This window comes from Pelecanus crispus, chromosome 22 (assembly GCF_030463565.1).
Source record: "Pelecanus crispus isolate bPelCri1 chromosome 22, bPelCri1.pri, whole genome shotgun sequence".
NCBI classification, from domain to species: domain Eukaryota; kingdom Metazoa; phylum Chordata; class Aves; order Pelecaniformes; family Pelecanidae; genus Pelecanus; species Pelecanus crispus.
In genome coordinates, this window is record NC_134664.1 from 1,875,745 (window position 1) to 1,887,254 (window position 11,510).

Below are 11,510 nucleotides of genomic sequence, written 5' to 3' on the forward strand. Positions count from 1 at the left end.
GCCAATCAAAAACAAAAGAGCGGTTCGGGCATTGTACCTGACGTGCTGCGTCCTTGTTTGCCTGGCTGGCAGGAAGCACAACCAGGCCCAAGGACGTGCAAGGAGCTCCTGCTCCATCAGAGGCAATTTCAGGTGCTCAGCTGATGCCTCTTTGTGTGCTTTTGCTGTCACGATGTGCATGTCTCACTGCACCTCCTTCTTGCACCTGCACGCCTGCTAATTAAAAAGTTCATTAGTCTTCCACTCATTAACAAAGTTTGCTGGTCATCCTCTTTGGCTTTCCTTGGTGACGTCTTTGGCATCCCTCACAAAACCAAGCTGTGGGGTGTAGAGTTTTCTAATTAAACCTGATAGCAGGAAGGATAAGAGCAGGCTCAGCAACACCAACAAGCAAGCAAGCGATGGTTAGCGGAGAACGCAGTGTGGTCTGCTCTCGGCCCCAAAAAAAGCTCCCTGTGGGAGGCAGAGGTGGGAAGCCATGGCATGGAAAAGCAATCGGGGCCTTCACTGGACAGCCCACACCGAGGCGGCAACTACTCCCCTCCTCCCGACCATCTCTTCCAACCCTGATAGGGAAGAACATGCTATAATTTTGATAATGGGCAAGAAGACTGGGTGATGCAATCTGATGCAGACTGGCACAGCACATTAAATGCGTCGGGAGAAGACCTTGCTTCCCCAAGGACACGAAGCCTGCTCTAAACACCCAAGCAAGAACTCCCCCAGCTATGGGAGCAGTCTCCAACCTTCCCTGCTCTCTTGCTTCCCACCTCACCCTGCCATAGAACCCTGGAGGTGCCCCAGGCTGTCTAAGTGTTGCTCATCGTCTTGCCTTCTTAAATCCGCCTTTCCCATACTTTTGACCTGGCCTCCATAATCTCTTTACAGCCTTCCACCACAAACAGGTCAGCTAGGCACTAAGCACCACGAGAGCAGCAGAGTTTGGAAGGACTTTAGTCAGTGCCAATGTCCCGGCAAAAAATGCCAGCAGAGGTACGTTGTCCTAGACCTTCCCAGGCTCCACATCTCTCAAGGGTTTCACTCTGTTCCAGCCCATTCCCCTCTTCAGGAGCAGAAGGAAAACCATGCCATACAGCCCTTGTGTCAAACCAGGCACGATTTATCACCTCAGACAGCAGGGGCAAGGTTTGGAGGTTACTTTACAAGCTGCTGACGTGGTACAGGGAGCTTAACAAAGTTCACTGTTAACTTCTTCAAGGTGTGGCTTAGAGAGTGTGAGATTGGAGCCCCCACAGCTCTGCACGGCAGTTTTTACTGCCTAATGATCCCGAGCTGCAGGAAGTCTGATTATAAGCAGCTGCCAGTCGTTTCTGATGATGTTCTGAAGCAGAGCTTTGCTGACAAATTTAAATTCATGCAGTGACCCCCAATTCCTATTTGTCATTCCAACCTGAACTGCCGTGGGGCCTGGCATTTCATCTACAGGCACCAAGGAATCATTGCCAATGTGTGTATGAAGGGGTTCCCAACTCTCCCATCGGCAGTGAACACAAAAGAGAGGAAAAAGGGGATGATTTTTTGAAGCTTGGCAGACCGATACATGTGCTCACCAGAAACCTTCTGGTGGGTGAGGAAAAATGCATGGCAACTAAGAAATGTGAAATTGCACTGCCGATAGAAAGGAATGTGACAATGGGAGGACGTTGGGTGCACTTATCTGTTAGGTGCAGATACAGGCCAATGGAGGAAGTGTTCTTAGTCAGATCACTGGAGTAAGACACAGCTCCTACAGTACATATTAAACCACGGTGATTCAAGTTGTGGACAAAGTCTCTGCTGAAAAAAGTCACTTTACATCCTTCTCTAACAACTACATTTGAGAACAGAGAAAGGAATATGGGCTCTTCCTTGTGTTATTACACACTGACACCAGATGTGCAGTCTCCAGGAGAGAAGCCGCTATCATGAGCATGCAAAGCTGGTTGAGTTCCTTCCAAAACCCACCAACCTCCTCTGAAAAGGAATAAGGAAGCTGGACTAATGGACAAAAGGAACTGTATCCTAATATAAGTGTCTCCCACATTTTACTATTCTTTCTGTATCTAAGCTAAGATCTCCTTTTTAATGACTTGCATTTTAAATGACTACTGATGAGTCCCAGTTCCATATCTGCCTACACAAGCGTCGAGGGGTAATCCAAAACTCCTCTTCCTTGTATCTTGTTCCAAAAGCTCCAGATCCCATCTCCTTCCCAGAGGTATGTTACCTTAGGCACAGTGTACACAGCTTGGGAGCCCAGAAGTTTGTTCTCATATCCATCACACAGAATCAGGAAAAAATTAAACTCAGAAGAATCAGCTTGTTCCTCTTCCTTGATGACACATCTACAAAATATGTGATGCCTCCATTCCACCATAAAGTGGTGACGCTTATCTTTCAGGTTGGGCATGGAGAAGCAGTAGATCACATAGCCAGTCCAAGGCAGAATTGTTTCACTCTGAGAGGCAGAGAGAAAAGGGGACCTTAATGCAAACAGTCACTTAAGGCTTGCTGCACTGGGACTGCCTCTAGGGATTCAGTGAGGATGACACTGCACTTTCGCTTCTCTGTGGTAGCACATCTCTGACTGAGACATGGAGAGCTCAAAGCTGAAGTCCTACGTACTTTGAGGAACTGGATTACACACTCCGTGCCAATGAACACCTGAACAACAACTTAGCTAAATAAATGAGAGCTGTAAATGTTCCTTTTGAAGCCAGAGATAGGATGCTTCCAGTGCCCTCAACACTGGATTCAGAAGTTCACAATGCTTTGAAGCATTTTAGGCAAACAGCCCTCAGCACAGAATAAACCAGAAGATAATTTTTCTGGGTGTCATCCATCTGACCTATTTGAAATGGCCAACTTGAATGACTTGGAACATACTCCAAGAATGCCATTTTCTCTCTCCATGGGCAACGCAGGCAATTACACATATGTCCACCTCCAGAGTCTCCTGGTCTAACGATGGGTGAGACGGATCCTGCCACAGATACATTTGATTTCTAGAATACTCTTTGCAAGAGCAGACTAATCCATTCAGAGAGACATGGTTTGAGAAGATAAATGGGATTTGCAGCCTCATGAAGGAGATCAAATCTGATTTCCCATATATGAGAAGGGGTGGTTGGTAGAGTGCCCAACGCAACAGCTTGGATGCTACAGGGCACGCTGCACTCTGCCAAAGCTGCTGGATTCCCTGTGCAGCTGAGCCATTAGGATTCACAAACCAGGCTCAGGGGACACTGCTCCCAGCCTCAGCCAGAGAGAAGCTGTAAGCACAGGTGAACACAGAGCAAAACCAGCTGAGCTCACCTCCTGCCAGGGCAGAGGGGAGAGCAGAAAGGGAGCAGGGAGGTGAGATTCCTGGCAGACAATCTCCTTGCCAGCTGCAGATCCCCGCCAGAGCAGCAAGTCGTCGATGGCCGGTGGCACAGCTCACTGCATATAGGCAGCAGCAAGACACAAACAGCTCCTGGGGCAGCAGAGGAGAAGGGTCTGCCAAAGGCACTGAGACAGAACGAGCGCTCAGAACTTTGGTGCAAGTGGTAATGCAAACAGCCAGAAGGGCGGAGGCACATTTAAGACAAAAGGCCAATGTCGTTAAAAGCAAGCAGACTATGCAAAGCGAAGATCCACCACCCTGGGTCTCTTGATCGCTTCCCTGAACAGAGACAACCCAAATGTCCCAGGGCTACTGGGCTCACACCTGGTACACGCCGTGCCCTTCAGCACACCGCTTCAAAGCCATTTCCACGTACAGGCTACAAGGTTTGCTGGAGGGAACATCAGATAGCACAACTACACTTCTTCTCCCTCAAGGCACCTCTCTGCCTTTTTTCCACTCCTATTTCAGCTGCCCCTTCCCCTCCAAATGAGCGCTTTGCTGTTGGAGCCGGACTCACCCGGGACGGGGCAGAAAGGCCCGGCCAGAAGCACGGCAGCAGTGCCATCACCCTTCCCCACTACAGCCCACAGCTACAACTGGACAAACCCATCCAAAACCCACATCCTTGGGTTGTGATTTCAGACACCGTGTAATGAGAAGTGACTTCAGGCTGCCACTGAAGGGCCCTGCCATGCGCAGCCACAGGGAGATGGACGGTGAGTCACTTCTTGGCCAGCGCCGTTTCTGCCGGATCAGCTCCTCCAAGCGACCCCTCCCACAACCGCACAATCGCTCCATCACCCACGGGAGGAGTGGCAGCACCACGCAGCTGGGGAGGACGGACGAGCAGGACCTGCTTTTTCTCCTCTTCCATGCCTCTGCCTAAAGGCAGCCATTACCAACTTTCCTTAAAAGTCCCTGCGAGCACTGCACATCAGAATCCAAGCTTATAACAAATGAAAACAAGAACAGCTGACTTTCCTCCACTGATGGACAAGGAAGTGCAAACCAGGTATACACATGCTGAGCAGTTTACCTAAACATTTCAGGTTCCACTCCAAGGACTCATTTTACACTTCTCTGTATGAGTTTCTGGTCATGAATGTGAAGGCAGAATATGTATCAGTGGTTCGTTCATCTGTTACAGAAGGGAATACTTTTATCTGTGGTAAAAAAACCTAATCAATACCCTTTTCCAATCTCTGCAATACCCATGATTCCTCTGCAAAATACTTCCAAGAAAGAGCCAGAAAGTTACATTTGCATTCTCAACCCTTGGTAATGTTCCTTAAGAAAACAAAGGTCACATTCACATGTGCAATTTCCACATATTCAACCCAGCTTCTAAACACTGAAATGAGCAAATGCTACAAAAACACAGCAAAACCCATTCAGGAGGGTTAGGAGATCTCACTATTCATCTGCTGCAGCCTGCAGACTAGAGGGGAGGAGATCAAATGTGTGGATCTTCTGCTGCTAAGAGTTGAATATGGGCTGGTATTATTTCTTGCTCCTGCTGCTATCTGGAAGGGGAGGGAAAATTGAAGGTTCATCTGAAAAGACAACCCAGGGCAGAATGTAGCACTCACAACGGCTGCACTGTCAACATGTTTTTTCAGGACATTAGTTTCCAGTCCTGTAGCTACAATCTTCACCTTAACTTGGTGCATTAATGAGTAGTACAGTATAAGGATGCCCTCAGCTACTCATGAAATGCCATCCTCCCTCCGAGCTTGTGCCCGAGAACAAAGCACATTTGGGGAACTGTTGGAAGCTGCAGAAGACTTGATGGGTGCTGGCACCAGGGAGAAGCGCATCTTCCAAATAACCACTAAAGGGAAACAGCCAAAGCATCCGACTTCAGCCACCCCAATTCACCACCTCCCCAGGTAAGGCACATTCAGCCACTGCAGATGAACCGCGTTCCACATTCCTCACGATAACTCATGCACGAGGGTGAGGAAAGGCCCACACTCCCTGAAACACGGGAATTGGGACCCAAAGACCTGGGAACAGGCTTTGGAGGGGATGAAAGAGTTTGCTCGTACCAGCAGAAATACGTCCACATCCATCCAACTTGGGCAGAGCATGGCCTGATGGTGGCACGAGGAGCTGGGCCACCTCTGCTGCGTTGCCTGTTGATCTTCATGGCTCAGCCGCAGCTCAAAGCCCGGGCTGAGTCCTCGCCTTGCTGGGCAACCACCTGCAAGTCAGAGAGGCTGGTCAGTTGATGGTGTGAGGGACAGCAGACTCTCTGATCAACCCCATAAACACGGCCATGAGGTAAGGGAGCACTTCCCCGCATTAATGCCGATGGCGCCTGGCCCCATCACAAGGAGGGGTTTCCAGGCTGGATTCAGCTCAGCTACCTCCAGCCACCTGGACCTCACGTGGCATGGGGACGTCTGCTGGCCAGACTCTCCCTCCAGCCAGCGGAGAGGAGGAGGCACCTCTAGTGAGATACGTGCTTTGTAGGGTCTGAAGGTAGGTGAGATAAGGCTCATTCCAAAGCCACCGCAACAGCAGGGATGTCCCCTGAGAAGGCCCTCAAACAAGGCAGCTCTGGAGGATCAGAACGGGGTGTCACACTCAAGTGATCGTGATGCTGAACAGCAGTACGCCAGGGTGCACAAGAGAGCTGTAGCAGTATGTTTGAACACGAGAAGTGTGAAGGAAGTAAATAAAGTTGTATTCTTCCAAGGTAAATACATAAAAGGCTAAAACTTAGAAGGATCTTCTTTATATCCTAATTTTTGGAACCTCCAAATAATTAATTAATTATGGTTTTGGCTGCAAATTGCACCCTTGTGAAGATGCCCAAGGCAAATGGGACTAATGGGAAGATGTGTGGGCGTGCAGCAGGGTTTTGGATGCCAGTGGTTGCTGTCCTGTGTGGCAAACAGGCTTACATTGTGCGAGTGGGATTTGCCATCCTACACAGCACACGATAAGCAGAAGAACTATCTACAACTCCAATAACTACATCTTGTGAAAGAGAACAGTCTATGAAGAATTTTTAGGGGACTAAGGTCATTTTGCCAACATCGTATTAACTGTACGCAGAGTACTTTGGGTGAAAACCCTAACTTTACTCTGCCTCAACTGTGTTAAGACTATGCTGTCTGTGTGAACTGATCAAGTTGAAACCAGTATTCTCACCAGCAGCAAGCTGGTGAGACAAACAAAAGGAATTGCACTGGAGCATCTACTAAATGTGTTCTTTCAGTCCTTCACGTGTCTTAAAGTAAGCCCTACTAAACCCAAACGGTTGGTTTGGGTGATGACAACACTACATTGCTTTGACAAGGTATGTTTGTTTGGGGCAGAAAAAGAACAAATGGTTGCCACGTTGCCCTATAAAACGTGTGCCCACAAGAATGCACCAAAAAAAAAAAAAAAAAAAAGAACAAGCAAAGACAATTTCTATCAGAAACTTCCAGGGAGAGTAACAGGCACTCTTGCACAATCAGTGCCCTGTCGTAGGGATTTTCAAAACCCTGATTTTATCATCAACCGCTGCTGGCATTTGTTTTCTGCTGAAAAAAATACAGAAAGGCTTCAATGAAATAAGACACGTGAAGATGTAGCTGATGTGAAGAACAGTTTTATTCGTGTTTAAAGCAGAACACAAGCAAACCAGTGTCAGGAAACAGGCACCTCTCTTCAAAATACAGCACTTCCCGCTCCTTCAGCTGTGACGCATACCGACCCGAGCACATGACAAGCAAGCCAAGAGGGCTCTCGTGCCAGGGAAAGACTATCCAGGAACGACCTGGCTGAAGAACAGTAACTCAGACGAACTGGGCACTTCACTTTCTTTTGCCTTAGTTTTCAAGGGTGAACAAGCTCTGAATCATAACTGAGAGTTCAACCCCTTGCTCCCGGCCGCAGTACGAGACAGCAATAGCTAACAGGCTGGGGGCATCAAGGCAGGTGCCCAACAGGCCTATAGCGATGAAGCGAGGCACGGTGGGTATGCAGGTATCTGCCAAAAGGCGCTGTGCGCACTGCACATCTCTAGATGAGCAACTGCCCTGGGCTCTGCTCTGTGAATCATGCCCAGGAACTGCTTTGCGCTGAAAAATGCTTTGTGCTGAATTGCTTTGCCATGTGTCGCTGTTCACTGGTCAGCCTGAACCAAACCCTCGCAGTAAGGCAGAGCTTCCGCAGCTCAGGTCAGCAGAAATCTAGACTCCAGCAATGAATGGGGACCCCCAAACCCAATTACCCTACACTCTTTCTTAATGGCTGCACTACGGACGAGAGAGAAGAAGGGAGTCTTTCACACTGCGCTTAGGCAAAGATATCGGAGGTGGAATCCCCACAAGAGAAGTGGATCTCATGGGCAAGGCAAGGCCCATGGGGTTCCTTTCCAAAATCCACCAGGAAGTTCTTGTTCACGGTCAGGCCTCCTTTCTCAGTGTCCACATCAATCTGCAGCATGACAGAGCCTTCCCTGCGAGGGGACAAGAGCGCAGCTATTACAGACAAGCAAACACCGGTCCTGTTCAAGAGATCTTGCCCTTCACCCTCCTGTTCTGTATCGAGGAACAGGCTTTCTCCTTAACATCTTCTCTTCTGCAGGGAGAAGGGAGTGGACACCCACTTTCAGTAGTGGCACGCAGCAGTGCTCACATTTTTTTCCTGATTCTCAGTGGACCTGAGTAAACCGCTAGGCAGGATGTGACAGGCAGGCTGGAGCATGCCTTTGCGTTGGAGGGCATCGTCTGCTTTGCCAAATCAAAACATCTCTGGTGGATGCACTGAGAGATGTTGGAGCAGAGACATGGCCTGGCTCTCTGAAATCCACAGGTGGATTCACTCCACCTTTCAGACTGAAACACTTATGCTCTCCCAAGCAAAACCCTGGCACTGCAGCTCCACACAGGCAGCAGCTGCACCTTGCCCAGCCAGAGATGTTTGTGAGTCATCTGCAGGTGAAATTCAACATGAGGAAGCTGCGGGCATGACGTTAGGGAAATCTGTCCCCCCGCAATCACAAACGCGTCCTTGTAGCCCCCCAGACGAGGCGCCTTTCCCCCTTCCAACAGAGGGGCCATCCAAAAGAGGCCCCTTTCCTCCCAAATGTTTCTTACTTGACCACGTTTGGGTAGAACTGCTTGTCCCATGTGCTGTACAAAGAGTTGGTGACGTACAGCCTCTTGCCATCCAAGCTGAGCTGCAGTTTACAAGGGCCGCCGTACACTCTCTTGCACTGAAGGCACAACAGACAGCAGTGATGTTACCGGCTTCTTCCTTTCAGCAGTCAAGCACAAGCAGGAGCAGGGGAGCAGAGCAGAGCAGAGCAGAGCGGCTGCCTCCCCTCCTGACGCAGGCAGGCTACCAGATGCTGCGGGCACACGGGCCGCTGCAACGGAGACCTCCCCCAGAAACCCTGGGCAGAGAATTAGCAGAGCAGAGCCCAAGTCCAAAGGACACCAGAGGGCAAAGAGGACGCAGAACTCACCTTGATCACCAAGGGCTCCGGCTGGCACTTCAGCTCTTCGTCTCTACACACAGCCACGGGTCCGCCCCTGAGGATACTGCCTCCCACAAACACCTGTAAGCGAGGCAGCGGGAGACATGTTGCCTGGTCACCCAGACACCACCAGATCCCGCTAAGGAACCCAAGAGTGCAAGCCCTTCTGCTCCTGCCTTACCTGTCCCACCAGCCTGGGCCTGCAGTTTTTGGAGAGCTCATATTGGCGGATGTCTCCGTGCAGCCAGTTGCTGAGATACAGGTACCTGTCATCCATTGAGATGACGAGGTCGACTGTGAAGGCTAGGGCACAGAAACACAGAGCTCCAGACAAGGCAGCAGCAACAGAAAACGTGCCTTGCATCAAGCCCCAGCTCGCATCCCTCCCTGCCATTCTGTATGTCCTGCCTCCAGCACAGCAGACCTGCCCCAGCGCACAGGCTCCAGCCGCGGCAGCGGCGTCTTCTTGGGGGCGTGCACAGCCCCTCAGCCCCTCCGACAAGCCTCCCGTCGCGTTCGCGCAGCAAGGCTTGGAGGGCCAGCAGTGGGCTTTGCCATGCTCTGGGAGGACAAAGAGAACGCCACCTCAGGGCACACAAACCTGGCATCTTGTGCATAATCCATCCCGTCACATCCTTGGGCGGGATCCGAATCACCTCTTCTACTGCCCAGTTGTCTCTCTGCACAAGAAACACAGGCACCACACCATGAGTGCTCCGGGCACTCACGCGCTCGCACGGCTAGGCAAAGCTGCCTGAGGAAGGCTACCGCTGCACCCAGCTACCACGAGCAGACACCATTAAGGACAGCATCGCCCAATACCAACAGCGAGGCTGGGCTTCATCGCCCAAATCAACCCCCTACATGTTCAGCCCAGCTGCTGGTCATGACGGATTCCCTTTGCGCTCCGTGGGAGAACACACTCCTCTCATTCCAGCATACGCGTCCAAAGCAGGGCCTGGCTACTGCCCTCTCCACACGCCGCCTCCTTTCTCTCTGCTACCCCACATTTCTTCTGCGCCTTCCTCCATCACCCCGTAGCTCACCATGGCCGGCACTCCCCTGGCTGCTGGCAGAATACTTGCCTCACACTCGCACTTGTAGAAGCGGTAGATGACGCCACTCAGGGCACAGCAGACGTATCCCTCAGCAGCATCGGGGTTGTGGAGGAATCTAACACTCAGGGGCAAAGAGTCCTCCCCCAGGTCAAAGCACTGGGTGAGGGTGCGGCAGGCCAAGTTCCACACGTTCAGGCGGCGCCCAAAGACCCCTGAGGAAAAGGACAACCAAGTCAGAAGAGGGGGGGCTACCCATGCAGACTCATCCCTCCCCAGAACGCTCACAGACAGGGACAGCCATGGCAGCGACTAGCCAGAAGTAGCAGAGAAAACTGCACTCATTTAGGGAGCAGCGGAAAAGACAGGGACCAGCCTGTCTTAAGGACAGGCACTCCACGTCCGGCAGCAGCGCCTCTAAATGGGCCATTCGGGGAGAAGATCTGGCTCAGCACTTGTATCCGTATCCCCTCACCTTGCTTCAAGTCGTCGGGATTAAATCCATATCCCGCACATTTTGGGACTACTCCAGAAGAGCTGATCAGAACATTGTGGCGGGGCTGGTACCAGAAGTCGTATCCACTCGGGGGGACCTCACACTCGTTTTCCCAGTTCCCCTTCAGCTCAAAGGTCTCTCCGTCCAGCACAATAAATCCACCTGTGATACAAAAAGGGGACGCGGGACAAATCACATACTCCACTTCCAAACCAGTCGCTTTGTTCGTGGAGTTATCGATCACAGGGCAGAGTACCTTTCGCATTGCCAGACGGATCTCCCGTGTTGGCAATCAGAATATCGCCATTAGGCAGGCTGCGAGGTACGTTGAGGTATCCCTTGTTGCACTTCCAGAAGACATCCACTGGCTCAATCATCTGAAACAAGTTGACACATGCAGACTTCAGACTCCGACTGCTCAGCTCATTTCACACTCCCTGGCAGAGCCTTTGGCCATCGGAGACTTTGGAAAATCTCCGATGCTTGCAGGACAGGAGCTTTCTTTCCAAGAACTCACACTTGCTAGGGCCTGCTCCTCCTTGGAGAGGAGCACAGAAGCCTCTGAGCTCCCCTCTACACAGACAACGAGAATGCAGCAACCCCTAACTCATAACAGCTTGTCTGTCCACCTCGCTATTGGGGTGGGGGGCAGGCATGGGGTGTTGCGTGACTTCCAGTTACTAGGCACTCTCTGAACGATTCATGGACAGAGAAAAGAACGCAATGATGATTGGAGCCTTCCTTGGTCTGAAAAGGAGAGAGCTGAGAGGGAAACGTGACCCAGCTCTCTCAAATCAGGGTGGAAGAGAAGATGAAGAGAGAACCCTTCTTCCCCGGGTATTATTCCAGAAGCACCAGTTCCCAACTCCTTCCCAGAAACTTGTCTTTGAATCACCTCAGGCATACCTTGCACAGCCTGGGAGCCCGGCACTGTGAACCCACATCCACCACGTAAATGCGGGAGGAAATCAAACAGGGAAGAATCAGCTTGGTCCTTCTCGTGTTGATACTGTCAAAGCAGGTGCAGCCAGTGCTCCACCCCGAGGAATGCAGCTCGTCTTTGAGGTTGGGCATGGGCAGGCGGTGGATCAC

At 51.0% G+C, this 11,510-nt stretch overlaps 1 protein-coding gene across 2 annotated transcripts; it reads right to left on the bottom strand.

Moving 5' to 3' along the window:
- Positions 1 to 7,404: 7,404 nt before the first annotated feature.
- LOC104024178 (methanethiol oxidase) lies at positions 7,405 to 11,510 on the bottom strand. 2 transcript variants are annotated; one of them, XM_075724570.1, is made up of 10 exons: positions 11,325 to 11,510; positions 10,675 to 10,795; positions 10,398 to 10,580; positions 9,966 to 10,137; positions 9,871 to 9,879; positions 9,469 to 9,545; positions 9,049 to 9,170; positions 8,856 to 8,948; positions 8,485 to 8,603; positions 7,405 to 7,844 (listed from the first exon to the last, which is right to left on the bottom strand). In XM_075724570.1, the coding sequence occupies exons 1-10, from the start codon at positions 11,490 to 11,492 to the stop codon at positions 7,682 to 7,684; spliced, it is 1,227 nt and encodes a 408-aa protein (XP_075580685.1). In that variant the 5' UTR covers positions 11,493 to 11,510; the 3' UTR covers positions 7,405 to 7,681. The 2 variants fall into 2 exon arrangements, with proteins under 2 accessions (XP_075580685.1, XP_075580684.1); XM_075724569.1 differs by lacking the exon at positions 9,871 to 9,879 and having other exon boundaries at positions 9,960 to 10,137.